At 45.1% G+C, this 22,480-nt stretch overlaps 1 protein-coding gene across 7 annotated transcripts in view; it reads left to right on the top strand.

The window, feature by feature from the left end:
• PPFIBP1 (PPFIA binding protein 1) overlaps window positions 1-22,480 on the top strand; it is a 102,088-nt gene that overhangs the window by 40,239 nt on the left and 39,369 nt on the right. For all 7 annotated transcript variants that reach the window (XM_058806069.1, XM_058806066.1, XM_058806067.1 and 4 more), the window contains exons 3-4: window positions 14,115-14,275; window positions 16,131-16,336. In XM_058806069.1, the coding sequence (XP_058662052.1) occupies window positions 14,212-14,275; window positions 16,131-16,336 (270 nt within the window). In that variant the 5' untranslated portion in view covers window positions 14,115-14,211. The remainder of the gene's footprint in view (window positions 1-14,114; window positions 14,276-16,130; window positions 16,337-22,480) is intronic.

Raw genomic sequence — 22,480 nt, 5'->3', positions numbered from 1 at the left:
TTTCTCAGAAAGCTGCTTATGATTATCTCCTTAAAATGGCAGATTTCGCCTGCAAGTCAAGTAGAGGAGCAGGAACTGATATTCCATTAAAATACTAGGAGAGACCTAAATGCATTTATGATCATTGAGACTTTTGCAGGAAACAGAAACTTAAACTGCCAAAAATTTTAATAAAGGGCAAAAAGCAAATCCCAAAATCCCAAATCTAAGCATGACTTAGATGCTTCCTCTGCCAGAGATCTCTGCTTGTTACCATGCAGAGACACCTGTTCTGACATTTTTTCCCTTCTTTTTCTGTGTGTACTTGTAAAAGCCCCAGTCTAAACTTCGTGACACAGGTCTGTGCTGCTCCCTCAGGTCCTGTCCCTTGTCACCAGAGAGAAGAGATCATTGTCTGAAACACACTAAGTAACATTTCAGTAGTGCAGGATTTCCAAGGTATTTCAGTACTTCCAAAGCTGTAGTGTACCAGGAGGAGCACACCGGTGTTAAGGGATGCATCCTGGGCTGCAGCCAGGGCAGGGGGGATTCTGCCCCTGTGCCCCTCTCTGCTGAGCCCCCCTGCAGGGCTGCATCCAGCCCTGGGCCCAGCACAGCAAGGACAGGGAGCTGCTGGAGCCAGGCCAGAGCAGGGACACCAAGGGGAGCAGAGGGATGGAGCAGCTCTGCTGGGAGGAAAGGCTGAGGGAATTGGGATTGTTCAGCCTGGAGAGGAGAAGGCTTTGGGGTGACCTCACTGTGGCCTTGCAGTGCCTGAAGGGAGCCCACAGGAAAGATGGAGAGAGACTCTGGACAAGGGCCTGCAGTGACAGGACAAGGGGCAATGGGTTCACACTAACAGAGAGCAGGTTTAGATTGGATATTGTGAAAAAACTCTTCCCTGAGAAGGTGGTGAGGCCCTGGCACAGGGTGCTCAGAGCAGCTGTGGCTGCCCCGTCCCTGGCAGTGTCCAGGACCACATTGGATGGGGCTCTGAGCAACCTGGGATAATGGAAGGTGTCCCTGCCCATGGCAGGGGGTTTGAACAAGATGATCTTTAACATCCTTTCCAACCCAAACCGTTCTCTGATTCTATGATAGGAATTAATTTGCAAGAATAACAGAGTTTGTCAACAAGACCTGAACTTCTCTGAGGTAAAGCACCATGGTGTGTGCTTTTGCTGTATCTTACCAGGAGAATCTTGAAGTGGATGAATCCATGGAGATAAGTGGCAGTTTTGTACTGTAAGGAAGGTGGTAACTGAAGGGGTTTGTAGCACTGCTGGAGGGGTGGGTGCAGTAATAGATTTTTCTGTGAGCAGTTCAATTTGCTTGTGATGTGGAGCTGTCCCCATTTCTCTCCAGTGACTGAAGTGGCAGCATGCAGAGCTGCCAAAATGCCCCTGCTGCAGGGTGTTTCCATGGAGTGGAATATGAATGTTGAGCTGTCCCTGAGAGGAGCTGTACTGACGCAAGCCCTGTGTGAAGATGTGTGACAATTCCACCCTGAAATAAGTGATGTTTCTTTTCCTAAACAGGCATGAAACTGTGGTTCTGTTGTGTATGTAAAGCAAACAATTGTGCCAGTTTTGGATTTACTTTTCCCATTTCAAGCAGCAGGACAATCATGGCTGAGGCCTTGGCATCACTAGTGTCGTCTGCAAGCCCAAACTAGACTTGTCTCAGTGCTTTTTTGTGTTCAGCAGAGTTAGTGTAAAATCCTCCTCTAAGGGAGGATCCCTTCCTAACTTTAGCCAGGGAAAAAAGGTCTTTAGTCCTTCAGAGCTAAATATAACCTCCCTGAAACTGTCCCTCCAGTGATGGCTCAGTAAACACATGGAAAAATACTCAGCCCCAAAACAGGATGCTCAGGAGGCAAAAGTTTTAAATAGTTATTTGTATAGATCTGTTATATATGAAGCAAGAACTAACATTTTAAAACTCATTTAGTGCTTAAGAACATGCAGGATTATGTCCAGGTAATTCCAGTGTCTCCTTGAATACCACAAAGGATTTGGCCCCAGATGTTGGCGTGGTTGCTGAGGAAACTGCTATTCATGATGAGAAAATGTAATGATTTGTGTACTTCTGTTCTTTGGGGTGGGGTTTTGCATCCCTCTGGTTGGTTTGTTTCCTGTGGAGTTTTTTGGCATGGTAGTTGAGGACAGTTCTAGGATCATTCTGTTATTCCAATGGTTCCAAAAAGGTCTTCGATGGAAGCACAAAACTTGGTGCATCTTGCCAGCCACTCCCTATCAGTTTCCATGGCACCTTTCACAGTGTTTGGGAGTTGGGTTGAGATTTTCCCTTTGCCTCTTAAGAAAACCATTGAAGATGATCAGCTCACCCCAATTAAACCACATAAGGGCTTTGCCAGTGCTGGTGTGCCTTGGTTTTGTTCCAGCCTCCTCCCTTTTGTTGCCTTCCTGCACTGGGCACTCCTATTAATCACAAATTCCCACTTGATGGCAGCAAGTCAGTTTGTGTCCTAAAGGTTATACTTGTGCTGTTGGAACTAGGATCTTCAGCCACAGGTTGGGGCTGGAGGTGTACCCTGGTTCTATTAGACCTTTGATACTTGAAGAACTCCTCCTTGGCCAGCTGGTGTAATCAAAATCAGCCTATGGTTAATATAGACCTTTCTTTCTATGAGACTGAGTCTTGTCCCAGCCCCCCCCCAAAGGTTGGGAAAGTGTGAAACACTTCCAGTGTCTGCTTCTTTTAGCATCAGATGTCTTAATTTAATTTGTATGTAAGTAGGAAAACTTTGAAGTGTGGTCAAAATACAAAGGGAAAAGTACTTCAAAGAAATGTAATGTTATAAGTGTATCTGATCCCTCAAGGTTTTTGAAGCTTTATCTTGAGATTATGTATTCAGAGGAAGATTTGTATGGAAATACTGAGGGTCATTAATGCATCCAAGCCTTTATGAATGTTGGCCTTGAACTATTCTGTGCTAGTTTTGCTTTCACATGGTGACAGGCAGGTTCTCCTTCACCCATCTGTCTGCACTGCCAGGGTCCCTGACACAACAAAAGTTAATGTGGTCTCTGAGGGGGAAACCAAAGCAAAACTGTTACTGAGTGAGACTTGTTCAGCACTGTTATCCCATGATCAGCAGAGGTCTCTGGTATGGCTGAACAAAACCGCAGTGTGTCAACTCCCCAAACTTCTGATTTGCATTGGTTGCTCTGCTGGAGTCCAAGGTGGTCTGTGGTGCTGGATTACAGGCTTCTAATAAATACCTTGAACTTTGGGAGAGTTCAGATCTTGGAGCTGAGCTTTGTTTTAGGGTTGGGCATCCACTCCTGTACAAACATGCCCAGCTGTGTTGGAGGAGAGTAGTTGTTGTTTTTCCTTTTGGCAGACAAGGATTCTGGCGTTGAAGCTTTTAATTGCAGGAATTATATTAGCAGTTCCCAGTGCTCAAGGGGGGGTGTCTGTGTATGTGTGCAGGAGGAGTTAATTAGATGTGTATAAATAATGGGCTTGGGAGCCTTTAAAGCTAGATGTATTGTTCCATCCTTGCTATCGTTTCTTACAGTGAAACTCTTGAAAGTTAGAAAAATATGAAGTTACACAAGAGTCACTTTCTCACAACACAACTTTGAAACAGCAGTGAAGTTGCTTTTGGTCTTTCTATGTCATAAAAACATTTTTGAATTTATTCAGTGTTTTAATAAAAACATATTAAAATATTATTAATTTTTAATGTTCTTGAAGGTTTATTTTAATTAAATCTGTAGGTCAAGGGAATGGAAACAGTTAAACAGTCAGGATTTTTTTTTCTATTACAAACTTTAAATAAGTCAGGTGATCTTGATTCCCCATGCCTTCCTTCCCTTCTATGCCTTACTATTTCATGTCAAATAAGGGCCTTTCTGTGTTCAAACTTTCAGGATATTCATAGATCACAAAACTTCCTTAGCAACCACGTGCCTCAATAATGCTGTTCTTTCTTCATGAAAACTAATATCCTGCTGGAATGACTCCTCTGGAAGACCTCGAGTTTTGAGAGAGTTTGAGGGTTTACCCCTCAAACTGGCTTTCCAGAAGAGTCTGTAAACCTGACTGGCTTAAACATGTGGCAGGTATTTAATAATGGAGAGGGGCAGTTCAGCTCTTGCATGTGATGGTATTTCTACATTATTGTTGTCGTGGGATTTAGCCACACCTAAGTTTGCTTCAGACTTGTTGACTTGGATCGTGGCCCCACTTGTGCTGTGTGCTAACCCATCCACTGCTGATCCTGTGCCTACAAAGAAAGTTTTGTAGCCCCTTGCTTCAATTAGACTGCTCTGGATACCCAAACCCAGTGATTTATAGGTGTATTCACACTGAACTGCTGCAATTGGGCTGTAAATTTTCTTGTAAACTGCTCTTACAAGTTATCTTCTTCTCCATTTTAATGTGTTACAGCCCTGTCTGCTAAAGGCAGCCCACTATTGGTAAGGTCAGTAATAAGCCACAATTTATTGCTGTATGTAAAGAAACATGCATTTTTCATGGTTCTATATAATTTAAAAAAATGTTTGACGCTTAGAATGCCTGTAGTAAATAACTCCAGTCTCAGTACCTTGTTACCCCAGAGAAGTCCATGTAGGTTTGCAGCAGCTGCAGTTCTGCCCCAGCTGGGTATCACACATCTCTTGATGCAAGCATGTCTTATTTTTCTGAGTGCTAAGATTTGTCTTCATCCCATGGACTGCATCTTCCTCAGGTGCAAAGCCAGCACTTTGTGCTCATCTTGCTGATGGGGTGAGGGGTGGGATATTCCCCCCTCCTACATGTGCCCAGAGGCCTGGCCATGGGATGGACAGTGGCTGCTCCCTTCCATCTCCAGACCTTTCTCTCTTAGAGGGGAAGGAGCTGAAAGAATTCCCTCTCTTCTCTTCCAGCCTTTTCCCCCACAGTTTCTCTCCTCTTCTGCTGCCGGAGAAAGAGGAGAGTGTAGGGCTGGGCCCAGTAGTGTTTAAAGCTCTGTTCCTGCAGAGGCCACAGCTTGCTGCTGATCTGCTGCCTCCCTTGCTGGTGAAGGCCCCCTGTCCTTCAGTATCAACCATGAATGTATTATCCTCACCCATGTAGCCCTCCAGCCCACCTCAGCATTGTTTCCATTGCCCTAGCACTGATGTCTTTGTCTTGTGAACTCTGTGCCCCAAGCACAGCTCAGCCCCTGCTTCACTGAGATTTTTTTGCCTTGGGTGATGCTGGAAGCTGCAGAGCACCAAGACTGAAACCATCTTTCTGCAGAAGATGGTGAGGAGGTGTCAGTTGTGCAAGAGGAGGATGGAGAGGACAACATCTCTACCCCTAAGAGCCATCTGTAGGCTTTCAGCAGAAAGGAATGAGCAGCAGAAGAGCTGTTTCCTCTGTCCTGGCTGCTAAATTGCTTCTGTGCTGAGGAGCAAAGCTGGCACAAGGGTAGGCAGGGCACAGGGCTCCCCAGCCAAGCAATTGGTGTGGGCAGCATAAGGTTCCTTAAAGCTGCCCTGTAGTGGTAGTTTGGGGATTTGTTTGCTTGCTACTCCCCAGTGCAGCATTCAGAAGAGAAAGGCCCTCTCTTGGAGCTGAGAGCACACAGCTTTTGTCCTTCATCTCTTGGCACTGGGACTTTGGTGTTGAAAAAGCAAGACAAAATCAACAGTGCTCCGCTCCCTGGCTGAAAATAAAAAGGAATAAAAAACTTTGCTTACGCCAGCATTACTGAAATCCCTGGAACTGTGCTTTCCCTAGGGATTGGAGAAGCAATGTGGGGAAGAGAAGAAGCTGAGAGAAAGTGTGGAAAGGGCAGTGCTGGGAAAATGCCCTGTCTGTGTGTGCCTCTTCTTCACCCTAACATCAACAAGTGACTCTGGGGCTAGGCAGTCAGCACAGGCTGTGTCCCAGAGCAAGGAGAGGATGGTCCTGAGGGGATGAGGATGTGCATCCCCACAGAGCCACACTGCCTGGGCAGGAGGTATTCCATCTTTGTGCGGCCACGAGTGCCTTGCTCTGCAGGTCTGTGGCAGCTCTGGCTGGTGGTGGGATGGCACTCTGCGAACTAATGTGAAATTTGAAATCTGTGTCTTGAACCCACTTTGAGTATTTCAGGAGTGTCAAAGGTAGAATGTCCATTTTTAATAGTGATTAAAGTCCATGTACTGCCTAAAGCAGCTTGTCTGGATGTGGACTCTCTCAGATTCCAGTTGTGTTACCTAAACAAAGGCTGTTGGCAAAGCTCCAGTTTGAGTTATTGGCAAAGGGCTCCAGTTTAGGAGAAGATGAAGAGATCCACAAGTTTTTGAGGAGAAAAAGAGAAAATCCAAGGGAAAGTTAGTCTACAATTTATTGTTTTTCACTTTTCCCCTATTTTTTTCCTCATTAAAATTCAGTCCCATTTTATTACAATTCTATTTAAAAATTGATTCAATTACAATTTACAATTCTATTTTAAAAAATGATTCCTTAACCAAGTTGAATTTTACCCTGCATCATTCTTAAAGTGCCAGGAGAGTTGAGATGGTAAATTGTGTTGTGGCAGTGGTGCAGTGGTGGGACTGGCAGCCTCAAGTTCTCAGAGATCATGAATCTTTGAAAAACAAAAGTATCTTCACACACAAACATGTGCTTCAGATATCTCACTCTTGTTTTGCATATCACTCCTGAAAAGTAAATCTTAACACAGCAAATTCAGAGGCAGATAGAAGGGGAAAAATGCAATACATACGCAGATTTTCCATTTGTAACAGTTGATGCTGCAAAATTAAAAGGCATTGGATTTTTTGTTGTTTTCTGCAGACACTTATTAAAACACTGTTCAGGCTAAATGTATTTTATTTATTTATAGACTTTTTATGGGTGGTGCCCTCTACCTCAGCTTTGTGGAGTGTCAATTCTGAAAGTGTGCATCTGGAAACTCTTGGACATGAAGGTCCAAAATCTAGAGCCAAATCCTTTCAAATCTGGAGGCTTGTGAATTTGACCTTTGGATGCAGCTCATTGAAAGAAAGTGGCACAAGCAATGAAAGGGGATCTAAATGTGGGTCAGTGCTCAGGACTAGGTGGGTTTTAAGGTATTTTTGAGAACTACCTTTTGGCCTGTCATCCAACAGTGCCCTTTTGTTTAGTAGCCTGTGTGGCCACAGTGTGTCAGTAACATATTGCTGGGGAATGTGAGGCATTTCCTTGCTTGAATTAGCAGTCTTGGAGTCCGGGATGAAAATCTCATTTGTTTTTCTAATCAGTGGGCCCAAGGAAAACAAGTGAGAAAATAATGTACTGATTCTTAGGCTTTCTGAGGTGAGAAGTTGAAGACTATTAAACAGTTAACCAGTAAAACAGGAACAGCTCGAAGTGGTCTGTGGGGGGTGGTTTTTGTTTTGGTTTGGTTTATTTTTTAACAAGGCTTCAGTTGACCTTGGATTGCTTGTGTGAAAGGAGTGAAAGTGAGTCTGAAGGGAGTGTGCAGACAGGTATTAACATCACCCAGCTGCTGTGCAGGTAAGGAGCTGCCTCCCTGTCACAGCACTCAGAGCCCACAAAACAACATCACCTGCCAGTGTAAAACCCAGGCTTCTAAATTTCCTTTCAATTGCAACAACAGCAACAAAAGAGCTGCTGGAGTAGGGTAGCAGAGATAAGCAACAGAAGTGATTTCAGTGCTGGAGACCCAAATAAAGGGTTTGTTTTGTAAGTGGATATGAATCTAAGCCATAAACTTTGACTCAGAGACTTTGGGTGTTTACATAAGCTGTTTGCTGTGTATGCATCTCTGTTAAAGGATCTCAAGGATGCTTATCTTGTCGAGGCTGAGCTTCTGATTTACGACCAGAGTGTTTAACAAGTGTTAAGGCAAAGTGCAGAATTCGACTCAGCTGGTTTGTAGTAAAATTGTGTGATTTGAGGTAAGTTTTTCTCAGGTATTTATATTTTGGAAAGACTTCTGTGTTTTGTGCTCTTAAAGTACTTTAAAGTAATTTCTACAGCTTGAAACCTTTTATCTCGACATGTTTTGCGTACTTATGGGATGGGCTTTTGTCACCAGTGTGCTTCCATTCATTTTTATCAGTTAGAGGAAATAAATGGCCTTTGTTGTATAATAAAGAAATAATGAAATTCAGGGAACAAAGAAAGGATCTAGACTTAGGGAACAAAGGGACATTTGTTGCTTTGTTTGTAGTCCTGCGTAATAGGAGAGCAGTATTGCTTTGATGTCATTGACTACAGCTCAGCAAATTCAAAAATAATTTTAGTTATAAAAATAAATAGACATAATCAGTTTAAACTAAGCCTTTGCCAACATTTGGGTTGTTTTTAATCCATAATAATGTTATGGATACACCTGGCTCCACATGATGACCTTGGGTAAGGGGGACAATGTCTGAATTACTTTGCTAAAAGCATATCTGGGACCTTGCTAGATTCCTATCCCCGCCTCAAACAAAGATATTTCTCTATATTATTCCCATTGAGGTATTTCCAGCATTTCCTAACTCGACTTTTAAAATTCAATTTTTTCTTTTCTTTCAAAACACCAGAGCAATGTTTTCAGCTAGCATCCATTTTCTTTTTTAGTTTCTTCTACCAGGCTTGGAAGGAATGAAATGGAGTCATCATTTACATTAGAAGAAATGTTAATGACTCGTAGTGTAAATTACCCAAATATATTCATTAGTAAACTGCTACTGACTGGTGGCACTGTAGTTAAGCATCTTCAAAACATCCCATGAGAAACTGTGCCAGGGATTTGGATTGAATTCATTTGAAACTGTTTGCAATTATGATTGAAATGTATTTTGTAAATAAGTCTCCATGTGTTTGTGTTTCTCTTCTGGCCTGCCAGAAAAAGCAGAAATAGATGTGTCTAAAATGGCATTTGTCTTCATGAAATAGAGCTTTATTTTGTAAAAGTTAATTGCTAAGGATGTGTTGTTTTAGTGTCGTGAGGCAAGAGAGATGAATTCAGAGGTTGCGTTAGACCTCTCATGCAGTCATCTGGCCCATGTAGCACTGAGAAGGCGGATGTGGATTTTGACAGCATTTAGGGTCTTACTTTTGCTGTGGAAGGGGTTCTTTCCCTCTGCTCTCCCCAGAAAAGATGATTGCAGCTTCTTAGCTTTTTAATTTCTTTTCGTGGTAGGCTGCTCTGGGGTGACAGCCAGTTCTTGGGGGTCCTCTTTTACTCTCAACAGCCCTCAGAAACAAGCCCTAATCAAAGGTTTTAATTTCTGTGTTTCAGAATTTCCTGACTTAAGGAGCGCTATGTGTGAATGGGAGAGCGTGTGAACTTAAGTCATCCGTCTTACTGCATCATGTCATAAAAATAATCTGTAGCTGATGCTTTATTTCCCAACGCTGAGCATGTGCAGCCCATGTGCACAAAGAGGAAGGCGAGTGGGACAAAAGGCCAGCCCTCCCTTCCTCAGAGCAGTGACATCCAGGGCACTGTGTGTCCTCTGGGTGACATCCAGGGCACCGTGTGTCCTCTGGGCCTCCCGACCTGCCAGCAGGCAGCTGATTCCCTTTGACTCTGAGAACCTCTGGGCTTTAAAGTGTGGTGTGTTTTGCAGGTGGAGATGCAGAATGAGAGCACCCCCAAAATAACAAAAAAATGGGCTCCAAGATGCTGGCCCTCGATGCCCCTGTGTGTGCCGTTTGATCTAGGAAGGAGGCAGCCTCTGGGTGGGAAAACTACCATTACCTACATATGTAAAATGCTTAAGCACTTTTTTTTTCCTTCTTTTTGAAGTCTGCCATCTTAATTAAATATCAGATTTTGAAATCCATATCCAGGCAGCTTTCCAGTTTGCATCCAGCAGAACTGCAGTTCCATTCACAGAGCCTCTTGTTGGGTTTTTATTCTCCAGCTTTCCTTGTGTTTATTTGCAGGGCAGCGTTTTGTTTTCTCTGTAAGCCGTTTGGAATACGTCTTCACCAGCACTGTAGCCAGAGGGTTTGTATGTCATTCAAAAATAAAAATAAAAAATCTCCACCTACTGAAAAGTGAACAGCACAGCCCTAGCAACCGGCTGGTGCGTTTGAACCAGAGGAAGGGACATTAAACAAGTAAGACCACATTATGTCTTCTCTGTTACAGCCAGGGATGAGGTAGAAATGCCAGCTAGAAATAAGATTAATCATAAATGATAGTGGAGAGAGCTGCATTTGTGTTTTATTTTTGGTTTTTTTTAATGGTGGCTTGTAAATACAGGCTTGACGAAGCGATCCTTGTTCTTGTCGGCATGAGCAGGGTATTCAGCTGGGAGCTCTAAAAGGGGGATGTGCCTCTGTACAAACAGCCCCCCACACCCCACCTGGCACTGGTTGTGCACACAGGAAGGTAAGTGTTGTCATTTTCTGGGAAAGCAAGAGAAAACTTATTTTAAATTGTCTGTCAGGCAGGGCACTGTCAGTACTTTCCTCTCAGGTGTGTTGTCAGTGACGTTATACCAGGGGTGGATTTCATGCATCTGCCTCTCTGTCTCCTGTGTGCACCTTGATACCTCATTTATCTGCCATGCCATAGATCAGTCTGTGTTAAAATTATGCTTTTTCCCCTTCCTACTTTTGTGGATGAAGGGAAGTTAAACTGCTTGTCATCATTAGCTATGCATTATTTTCCTAAGGAGCTCCACTGCACTCCTCCAGGATAGATTTTTTTTCATGTTACCTGTGTAGTCCTTAATCCCTGCCAAGAAAAAAACCCCAAAGCCTTGAGTTTTCTGTTAAGTTTTATTTGTATTAGACCAAAGCCATAAGGAAGAAAGAGTGGAGCATACATATTGGAAAAGCTCTGCTGCGTCAGTGGCCAGCTGAGGCTTTTCTCAAAGTTTGTGAAGTCAGAGGGTGCCCTTCAGGGGGCACAGGGATTAATCTGGTGTTTTATTGTTGTCCCCTTTCCTGTAGCCCACAGAGGGCTGTTGATTGCTGATTTGTGTATCTTTGGCTCCCTCTGCATCTCCCCTTTCCACCCCTTCCTCCTCGGGTTTGTTGTCTTTTCTGGTTCCATGCAGTTTGGTCCTTTGCTCCCCTGGTGTATGAGGTCCTCTTTGCCCTCTGCCCATCCCCTCCATGCATGCTGGTGATAGCTGTGCAAAGACCAAAAATAATTCTATGCCTTTGCTAGGGAAGGATACTTCCAATATTATTTTTCTATCACAGTAATTTTACTTCCTGACTGCTGGATGTGCTGCAATGTGCTGGGAAGATGGCCAGAGCAGGATGTGCTGTTCCAGGCTAGTTTTCAATGGCCACTTTTAGGACCAAATAACCAGGGAAATGGGATTTTGTTTCGTCATCCCCAGCTGTTCAGCTTGGGGGCTTTTTGTTCTTTTTGATTTCACCTCTCCCAAGTTTCTCAGCTGTGGGCTTGGTCAGGCTGCTAACAGATGCTCTGCGAGTGGTGGAAGAGTTTTTGGAGGTCTGTGTGTTTGCAGGGTCTTGCTTCAGTAAGTTTTATCTTAAAATTTCTCCCTGCTGCTCTCAGCAGTGCACCTCCTTCAGGAGCAGCAGTGGAGGAAGCTCTGTGCAAACCAATGTGTCTTTCCTTGGAGGCAGAGGCAGGTAACCTGGAAGTCTCTTGGATGCTGTTGGTACCACTGTCTGCTCCCATTAGTAGGGCTGCCTTAGGGATTTCTGAAAACCACGGACAAACCCCTTGTTTAGGAAAGCAAGGAGTGCTTTTGGCAAACATCAGGGGTGGTTGTACCTGGATGAAGTGCAAGGTTAGTGATTTTTCTGTGCCTATGAGCTATGGCTATATTGTGCAAGTAAAAAATTAGCAATTGTAGTTGTACAAATTAGCAGAACTTGTCCCCAGTTCATGCATTTCCTAGCCAGAAGGTGAGAATCAAGGGGTGTGCTGTGAACAAATATGGTCAGACTCTGTTCCTTTGTGTGTTTTTAGCCTACATAGACTTTTCCTACCAGCCTCCAGGACTGTGTTTAATGCTTGATCATGAGCTGCACTGAGCTCACTGATGCTGAGGTGGGAAGGCACCGCTGGAGATCTCCAGCCCAGCCCCTGCCCAAAGCAGGGATGCCCAGGACAAGGCTGTGCCATGTAGGGTCCAGTTGGGCTGCGAGACCCCAAGAGGGCAACCCTTTCTATTACTTGCTATCCTCATAGTAAAAATGCTTTTAAAAATGGTTTCTTTTTATTTAGGCTTTTTTTTTTCCTCTCCTATTTTTAATTCTAGGGTGAACTTCTCTGTGTTTTGACATGTGCTCGTTGCCTCTTGCCACATCACTGGGCACCTCTGAGAGGAGCCTGGCTCTGTATTCTTCACCCGCCCCATGAGGTGTTTATGCACTTTGAAAAGCTCATGTGCACTTCTGATTGCCAAACATTGATTGGCTTCTGTGAGTTTGTGGTTGCTTTGTGCTGTTGGTCTTTTCCCACTTAGAGCTGTGAGGAATCAGTGTTTTGCCTGGGGCTGTGCAAGCCCCGGCTTTCTCTGTGTTCTTTGCCCTTGGAGGGAAATCCACAGCAGATTGTTCACACTCTGCCTTCATAGACTCCCATATTTGAGCAGGACCTGGTATCAGAGCCAGGAAATCTTAAGCAGATAAAAAAAGAGACTGTCTTCAGTGTTGGCCCAGTGAATGTGTGTGCAAAAGCTGCATTTTCTGCTCATTTTTATCAGATGTGGAGGCACCGAACCAGTTGTCTTGTAGGATCTGCATATTCTGGCAGGTCTTATACTGATTGAAGCTGAATGTTTGCGTTGTGTTTAAAACTGGGGGCTTCCTCCTTGAAGGCTGAAAGTCTTCAGTTACAATGCTACTGCAGTTTTTAAGATTTGCAACATCTTCACTTACACATATTTGACTGTTTAAAGTGCTCTTGGTTTTTCTGACTCTGACAACCACGTAATAAAACCAGGCATTTGCCAAAAGCGCAGCAGTCTTTGTGCTGTTGCTCAAAGGTTACCTTAGGGTTTGGACCTGCTTCATGTAACAAAAATGTTGTTGTGGAAGATGAAATGGTTGTTGGCATTTTAAGGATAACGTTTCAGCAAAGCTGGCTGGCAGCCTCCAATAAGAGCCATCTCCCAGCTGGGTCAGACCAATGAGGCGACTCCTAGGAGGAAAAAATCAGTTTATAATGAGGATTTTTGTTTAGATTTGTTTTTTAGTTGACTCTTTTCCAGGACTTATGCCAGAGATACCGTGAACGACTTTCTTAATTGCTCATGTTGGGGCAAATGTCAGCAGTGGCATGGCCTAATGCAAAAACCAAATGGCAGGGCATGCAAAGGTTAAAGCGAGTTTTCCTTCCTGGTGTTTGTTTAGCTTTGTTCCCTAGCTGTATTTATAGCAGAAGCAGTCTCATGTGTATCAGATTAAAGCCAAGGCAATCTGGGCTGTGTTGGTGGTTTCTGTGTCTGTTGTGATGGGCTGGAGAGTTTGGGAATGCCCCTGACCCTTGCAGCTCCACTTCAGCCAAGTTCCTAAGCACCTGCTTAAATTAATTGTAGCCCATCAGGATTTCTGGTTTACTAGCTCACCTACAGGCAGTATGTTGGGCAGGCTTGTTTTTCTAGCCTGCTGGAAAAATACTCCCTTGGGGACCACTTCTGGCTTGTAGAAGTTTGAGAGTGAGATCAGGTTGCATTGTTACGGTGTGAATCTCTAAACTCAGAGCAGGGATAGTCCATGCATGCACGCTACATCCAGTGAGTGATCTGTGGGCACCTGAGAGATCCTGCCTGTAGGCACACAGTTCCATGCCAGGAACTTCTGGATTGTCAGACATACAGAAAACTCACACAAGTGGTCAGACTTCTCTTTTTCTATTTCTTGGGGAGAAAATACAGACGCACATATGGTTTGTTGCTGAGTTGCAGCTTCCTTTTAGTGATAGAAGGCTGGTGTCTTCTCTGTGAGCTTCCTGGGAGTGCCATGTGGGATTTCTGAGGTGCTCTGTGGGATGCCCTGTGAGTGGCATGGACGTGTGGGCAGAGCAGGCCGTGGGTCACTAGAAACTGGGTCACCAGGTTGGTGCTTTGATCCCTCTAACTCAGTCCATGCCTCGTGGTGAATACCTCTGGGTTTCATTGTGGCCAGCAAATGATCCCAATCTTCTTTCTGATCTGACAACAGTGATGCCTGAATTCAGAGAACACACAGTGAAATTAAATTCTCTTTTGCAGATTAAATTACAGACTTGAGGCTTTGGAACAGCTCACAGCATCGACGTTTTACTGCTCCTTATGGTGTAGCTGGTGATTGTTCCTGAGAAGAGAGAAGATGATGAGTGATGCAAGTGACATGCTCGCTGCAGCCCTGGAGCAGATGGATGGCATTATAGCAGGTAAACACCTGGGGCGGGTGTTTATTTTGCTTTTTTGGGTCCTTCTTTCTCCCACTGGAGGACAGAGTTCCAGACAGAGAAGGGAGTAAGCTGGGAATTGCTTTTGGTGCCTTCCATTCTAGCTTAGAGTTAACAAATAACCAGAGTGGAGGGATTGCACAGGCTCTCACAGGCTCCATGGGTTGGGTTTTCTCCTACCCTCTCTAAAGGGCTGCTGGAAATGGCTGAGTGATGCAGTGCAGCTCCTGCATAGAGCACCAGGAGAGTCAAAGACAATAGTGGCTACTCTGAACTTCCCTCAAGTCAGAAGAGTTTAATCATTATTTGAATTTTCTTTTTCTTTTTTTTTCTTCTCAAAATTGGAATGCTTTTGGTCCAAACTTTGGAACTGCCTTGAACATTAGAAATTTTTATAAGTACCTGTAAATTGTAAGTTGCCCAGGGAGAGGCATTACAAAGAATACAACCTCTGCTTTTAAGCTGAGTCTAGTGAGTTAGAAAATAATATAAATACCCAACACATAGGAGGGAAAGATCAAGAAGTCAACAGTCAAAAATGCCCTTGCAAGTGTAGCAACACAATTATAAAATTTTTAGTAGTTCCACTTAAGCAATTTTCCTTAGGGAAAAAATAATCATGCAGTGTGTGCTTTGAACAATGACTCTTCTCTGCCTAAAGATATTAAGGACACATAGCAGGAACAAATGCAAAGGGGATTCAGTTTGATCATGATGATCTCTAAAAATACATGTAAGCTGTGACTTCAGTAATTTCCATAAGTAGACACTGGTATTTGGATCCAATCATGTATTTGTGTTTCCAGGAGCCCAAGTTGGTTATGGCAGGATGAGGTTTAATATAAAAACAAAATGTGATGTTGGAAGATTTAAGTCACCACAGACTTCATTTACCCCTGTCTGTGAATAGATCTATAAAGAAATGATTATAACAAAGGGATATCAGCTCGTGTATTGTTGAGGTTATTTTTCTCTTTATTGTTTTCAGTGGGAATTTAGCAGAATACTTGGATTTTTGTGGCTTGTCAGATGGGGTGAATGAAAGTTCATGGAAGTGCATATATGGCATATCCTTGTAGTTTCTGGAAGTTGACAGCACAAATGAAGGTCTGTCATGAACACGTCTCATTGTGCCGAGGTATTACAGGATTAAGGTCACAAATCAGTGTACTGGAATTACAGTTGGAATTAGCTAGGTTGATTTACATCAAGCTTAATCCTAAATTCATAGTTTCCTTTCTAACTTAATATATAGCAATTTCTAATGTAGGTCAAATATGTATCCTGTGAGTTTATGCAAATGAGAGTTTTTTCTCTTTATTAACATGCAAATGTCAGTGCTACTGTGTCAAATTGCTGGTTTTAAAATTTATCACCCGTGCAGAAGTGATTTGGTCTTTTAATTTATCTTCATCTTTTTTATTATTTTAAAAAATTTCCAGTGCCTTGGAGCAGCATAATGTATTCCTGCATGGAAAATGCAGGGCATGGTTTCCTCTGGACACCATCAGTGGAATGTGACTTGGATCATTCAGTGCCTGCAGAGTGACTTAAGGCATTGGCAGAGGATGTTCCATCCCTGGCAGCACCTTCTGCCTTGGGAATTCATCCTGGGGAGCAGGAGCCCAGCCCATGCCTCAGCCCCACGGGCAGATTGTGGCATTCCCATTCCCTGAGGACCAGCCCACCTTGTTCCTGCTGGAGCTTCCCTCCCCAAGCACCAGTGCTGAGTTGGTTGGGATAACCCCTGCCAGGAACGACCCCCACCCTTCCCCAGCCTCGGGGTGCGCCCAACCCTCGTGCCGTGCCTGACCCCGTGCGGTTTTGCTCCCTGCAGGTTCCAAGGCTCTGGAATACTCCAATGGCATCTTTGACTGCCAGTCCCCCACCTCCCCGTTCATGGGGGGCCTGCGGGCACTGCACCTCGTGGAGGACTTGCGGGGCTTGCTGGAGATGATGGAGGCGGACGAGAGGGAGGGGCTGCGCTGCCAGGTCCCGGACTCCACGGCCGAGGCTCTCATCGAATGGCTCCAAAGTCAAATGGTACAGTCTCACCTTGTTCTACCTCTGCCAGCCTCATTTTGGGTGCTGGGTAGACTGGCTCTGTTTCACACAGCTGTTTATAAAGCTTAGAGTGGGTATCAGGGAAGAGATTTTGTTTTGGAGATACTCCTGTGGAGTCTTGGAAAAGCTGTTACTCAAATGCCTTGTGCAGTGGGTTGGCGTTCGCTGTCTTTGATGTACCACTGTACCTCAATCTAGGGAACAAACAATACTTGGTAACTGCAGTTTCATCTCAGAGGACTGGGGAAAGACTTTTTTTAAGTATCAGGTGCTTAGGTGGGGGAAAAGAAGCTGTTGTGAATACTTTTCAGTTAAAAGCATTTTTGGCAGTGTTTTTTTTTCATGGGGATCAGTGTTATTACTGAGCTTCCTCACCTGATTTATAACATAAGGGAGTGGTGTAAGCTCTGCATCCCTTCAATCTGGATACCAAACCAAACTTCAATTTTCTGTGTTTGTGAATCAGCCAGTTTTTGTCACCTTACTTTAAAAATACGCAGAAATATAACTGGGAAGGGAGATCTTTCCCCAAGACTTAGTTTTCCCAAAAAAATGAACAATTATTCTAATGTAGTTTACCCAAGGACTGCCCTGGGAAATCAAATGTTGTGCTTACCAAAAGGTGAGTTAAACCAGCATCATTTTTGTAGAAGTTGCTCTGTTTGCCTCCAGATGCCCTGTGACTGGTGACTTCCAAGCAGAGCCAAGGAAGAGTCCTTATGCTCGTGGTGTGTGGCAGGGTTTGTGTTGCAGAGGTGCAGGTGTGTGCAGGTTTTGGGGAAGCTCCAGCAGTGGAAGTCAGGAGCTGCTCCCAGAGGCCACACTTTGGTTTTTCAGCCAGCTTCACTGCAACTGTCACAGTGACAGCAGTGGGTGGGCACTGCCACATATCCTGTCAAATCCATCCCACAGCCATGGCCAGGTCCTGCTGTGTCACACACTGGGTGTTGGCCAAGGTGACACCGTGCTGCTGAAATTGGGGTGCCAGCCCTGGTGGAGGCTGGGGCTGCTGCAGGACTGTGGTGGCTCTGTGTTCCTTGTGTTCCGTGTGCCACGCTGTGGGGACAGACAGCCACCATCACCTGCTCCCTTGCCAGGATGGGCACTGCACCCCCTGGGGAGGACTCAATCTCCCTGGAGTCATGGCTGATCTTGCAGAAAGCATTTTTATCTTGACAAATGGACTGATCTCAGTGCTCAGTCACAGCCCAGAGGACTGCCGGGTGCAGGGCCGTGTTTGCTGCGGCTGGCACTGGGCAACCCTTTGTACCATCTGCTGTCCTGGGGCCTGAGCACAGCAATGCAGGGACAGATGGGCACCTTGGACTTGCTTCTGTAGCCTTTGCAGAAAGATCTGAAGGAAGAGCCTTCTTTTTCCTTTTTTTAAATCTTTGCTTTGAACTACTCATTTGGAAATGCTTGAAACTTAATGAAGCACGTGGGAGCTCTCCCACTGCCTCCAGTGGGATTTGGATCTCGCCTCCACTGTCAAAGTGTGGCAGCCAACGCTGAGATCAGGAGGAGGAGACAGGAGTGACATTGAAGTCAGATCTTTAGAACAGGCAGAGTTCCTGCTAACATCAGCATTCCCTGCCTGTGTGACGTACAGCCCTGAACATCGCTGTAACTGCTCCCTGCTCTCAGTGGGCATCACAGGTTTCATGCAACTGTGGCCTTGATAAACAAAAAATATGCCAAATAAACAGTCTTGGAAACTGCACTCTCCCATGGTGTTCACAGTCATCTCTAGGCCATGTTTAGTGATGCTGATTCCCTGCAGGTTATTCTGGAGTAAAGGGGCATGGCAGCATGGCTGAGGCTGCAGTGCCTACTGAGATTAATGAGGTGGAGACCAATCATTGTCCCTTGTGATGGCAGATGTGTGATTTAGGGGTGCCTGGCTGGTGGGGTCTGGAATGGGGCCCTTCAGACCTGCACGATGAGGATCACCTCATGGCAGTGAGACAGCAGTGGGTTTTTATTGCACCCATGGGCCCAGTGGGAGACAAAGGGCTCTGTTGTACCATTCAGTTTAGTGCCTCCCAACCACTGGAAAAGATGTGCAGGAGTTCTGAGTACCAAAGATTGCAGAAAATTGCTATTCCATCTATGCTTCAATTATTCCTTATTCTGCCTCAAATTATTAGCCTGTATTCTCTGTCATCCTTAAAGCCCCTTGTAGGAAAAACTTAACATTGCACTTACAGCATGCTACAGCCACAGAATTTGCAGGTGTCACCAGTCCCTGTCTGAGCAGGGAGGTGTCACATGAAATGCCTGGATGATTTGCAGGAGGGCTTTTTGCAGCTATGCTCCTCCTTAGAGAGGAAGGGCAGACACCTTCTTTGTTTGAAACTAGTTTAATCCTCCATGCATGAAGTTGCATCCCCTTGGATGCTGGAACTGGTGTTCCATGGTGGATGGTGGAACGTGTGGGGCTGTAAGCAAGCCTCTTGTGTCTCAGAGGAAAACAAAAATAGTGTTTGCAGGAGAAAAATCCTCCCCTGGCTCCTGCAGCCAAACCACTGATGCTCACATTAGCAAAAGGGCATGACAGCAGTTCCCCAAAGTTTCTGTAAAATAGGGCAGAGCATTCAGTCCTGCCATGCCAGAATGGGTTGCCATGTGTCCTTGATCCTCTCAGTGTGTGTGTGTGCAAAGACTCAAAAAAGGGCTGGTGGGTTGAAACACCTCGTGCTGCTTTTTGTTTTTTAACGGGTGCGTGCCAGATGGCCACGTGACACCAGAGCACACGTACAGTGCCCGGACATCTGGCACAGCTCTTCCAACAGAATCCATCATGTGGCCCCCAAGGGGAGCTGGTAAAAGTTGTACATGCGGCTCCCTGCTGCACAAAGAAGTCTGTTTTACTGTAACATGTCATTGCAGCTCACACTGATCTCTGCTGCTGAAACCCTGCTCAGTCTCCATGAATGTCATGGGTGAAAGTGCAAACCAGGCCGTTTGTTCCAAGTCTGGAAAGGGACTGAGACCTTTCTGAGCTCAAACATGTTTGGACTCCTTGCTTTCACTAGGAACCAGGCCTGAAATCCATGGCCAGATCATAACAATTCCAAAGTTCTGGAGTTTTTTCAGGATACTCGTGGTCAGCAGAAATATTTGGTGTATTTCAATGTGCACCTTAATAAGGCCTGTGCTGTACTCTTGTGAAAATGGAGCTTCTGGCTTCAGTACAGGCAGTGTGTGAGTAATCTCTAACATCAGCACCAGTAGCAAAACCATTTTAAACATAACTCCACATTTTCCAAGACCAAGGCAGCCTTGTTGTGTCCAGCTGGAAGCTGATAGATCCATCTCTTGAAGACTAATTCTCGCAAACCTTGCTCCCAACCACGAGCATTGCTCCAGGTTTTTTTCAGTTGAAACAAACAAGAGACAGTTTTCCTTCTGGTTATTACTTTTCTGGAAAGTGGTTGGGGGATTTTTTGCATTTTTTTAAAAATACATCTTATGCAACTACTTTTCCAGAAAGAGGAAACCAACTGTGTCTTGTTAGAAAGAAGAGTGAAGGGTAGGAGTGGGTGGACAGTGCCTTCCCACAGCACAGAGCCATTTTCCCCATGCTTCTGATCTGAACTTGTGTATGTGGGTCCTGGTGTGTGCCTTCTCTTCTTTAAAGGATGTGCCCCTGAAGTGAAAGAGCCAGGTTAACATAATATTTTTTCTTTAAAACCCACAGCAAGTGCAGCTTTGGAAGTGACTTTGTGAATTTAAATATTATACAGCATATTTTAATAATTATTTTCAGTCCATAGGTGAATTTCTGAAATTGACTTTATGGTCAAGCAAAACTTTATGGCCTCCAAAGGTTTCTTGAATCATATAGAATCATTAAGGTTGGAAAAGACCTTTAAGATCATCATAAAGTCCAGCCACAGAACACTTTCAGCTCATCTGAGGATGATGGTTGAGCTGAGGTATCCATCATGGCTCATGCAATCCAATGTGTTGCTGCTGCCTCACAGACCAGCTTCAGATTTTGACATTTTTCCTTTAAGTTGGTTCTTCCAGAGAGTAGCTCGGAGTAATGAGAGTTAATATGAGGGGATTTTAGCTTTCAGAGAGGAATTTTCCTTGCTGGATAGATGTAGCTTTGTAATCTTGCAGAGATATGCTGACCTATTTGGACAAGAGTGATTCCCAAGTGGAAGAAGCAGTTTGGTTAGCCAGAAATCATCTCTTATTCATGGGGAAAAAATAAATCCTGTCTTCAAACCCAAGTTTGTTGTTTGATTATCCTGGTGTGGGTGTGCAGTGCAGTCATTTTATTCAGCTTCTGTTTGTGTTGAGTTTGTGTATCAAAGGGTCCTATGCTAATGTGTGGCACCAGGGTGTTACCACCAAACATTTTGGGATCTCTCCTCGAGCTGCAGTATGAAAGGAGTCTTGTGATAGCGTGTCAGCCTGTCATCATCCACTCCCTGCTGGCAATGCACTTTGTCCCTGAGAGATTCACCTCCAAGGTTCTGGAAACACAGGACCCTGCTTCTTGCTAAAGGTGATCATCCAGATTGGTGTGTTTCTAACACTGGAAGGTAATGGTATGCCTTGCTGTCACATCTTCATGCATCGAGGATGAGTTCTTTGGCAGTTAGAACAACCCATCAAAAATCACCATTTCCCATCCAAAATGAATCAGTTTGGCTTAAAAAGCACAGCTTCTGCTTGTCCTTTGATCTTCTGATATCTCCTGAGTTATTCAGCATGCATGGTTTTGAGATTTTTCTCTATCAATAGTTGTTGCAGACGTTTCATTATAAAACTGGTTTTTGAGATAGTCACAGGACTCTCAGAGCTGGACTCTGTGGTCAAAATACTAAGAATTTGTCATGCTGCTGCTGGTAGTGGGTCAGTTGAAACCTGAACCCGAGGACAGAGCTTGGTTTTTATTGCTGCTTCTTACATCACTCTGAAGTATGACAAACTTGGGACAAGCCACTTGTGAGACCCGGCATGGCTGAGTCAACTTCTTCCATTTTTTCTTGGCGTCTACACGTGAATGAATGTCATGTGTTCCTGCAGCTTTTACAATTACTAGGAAAGCCCCTCCTGTTTACTTTGTGCTCAGGTGAAGGGGTGGGAATTGCTCTTTTCTCCTGTGCTCTTGGGTCGGATGCTTGCCGGGAGGGTCCGGAGGAGGGAGCTGCGCTGGTGACAAGAGCCAGGCTGGAGGTGGCCGGTGCCACCTGCGCGGGGCTGTCCTTGGGTCGGGTTTGTGCTGCTCCGCACCTCCCTGCCTGCATCCCCCTCCCGTGTGTGCCGGGCTGGAGGAGTTTCGTGCCGGGCTTTGATGTGTTAATTCCCCAGAGCTGCTCGCTCCGCTCCGCCTGAGGAGCGCTGCTGCTGCTGCTGCTTCCCACGTCTCCCCTCCGCTCGCCTCCATCCTCGGCTGGGCAAGGGGACCCGCTGTCACTTAACCCCGGCTCCGAGGAGCCCCGAGCCCTCGGCCTCGGCTTCTGCCGTCCGTGAATGCATGGAAGCAGTCATGACCAGCATGGAGTATAGCTGGGACATTCACGGGCACTGCGTCTGGCTAAATAAGGTAAGGAGATCTCTGCGTGTGCTGGCTCCTGTGATTCTCCCAGTGACAAGCCATAGCTGGGCAGCGCTGGGAATGAGCCTCTCATCCTTCTCCTGCTCCAGGCACCAGCTGGGCTGCTCCTGAGGAGACGGAATATTGTGGAAAGGTTGCAGCTTCCCTGCTCAGCAGCGTGTTATTTATGCTTACAAAATGTTTCAGGTAAATGCCTCAGAGTGAAGGGCTGTGAGCAGCTGCTTTTCTTTCAGAATTCTACTTTTATTTTTTAAAAATATCATGTGGGGGGCTTTGAGTGGGTGTGTGGTTGTTTTTATTTTTCCCCTTCTTACTCTCTGGGGAGGAAGTAACCTGCAAAGTTTAGGACAAGCTTTGCAGTATTCTGCTGCTGAGGTATGTGGAAAAGGCTGCAAATACTCAGAGCAGGGAAGCGGGAAATGCAGGAGAGGCTGGTTTGGGAGGGCAGAGCTGGGCTCCCACATGAACTGGTTACACACCAGCTCAGACAGTACGGCCAGTATGAATTTGGGATGGGATTGATGCCGACAGAGAGTAAAGCTGTCACA

This window comes from Ammospiza caudacuta, chromosome 5 (genome assembly GCF_027887145.1).
Source record: "Ammospiza caudacuta isolate bAmmCau1 chromosome 5, bAmmCau1.pri, whole genome shotgun sequence".
Taxonomy (NCBI): Eukaryota; Metazoa; Chordata; class Aves; order Passeriformes; family Passerellidae; genus Ammospiza; species Ammospiza caudacuta.
Note: the sequence above shows the minus strand (reverse complement) of the source record. Positions and strands in the feature narration are given on the sequence as shown.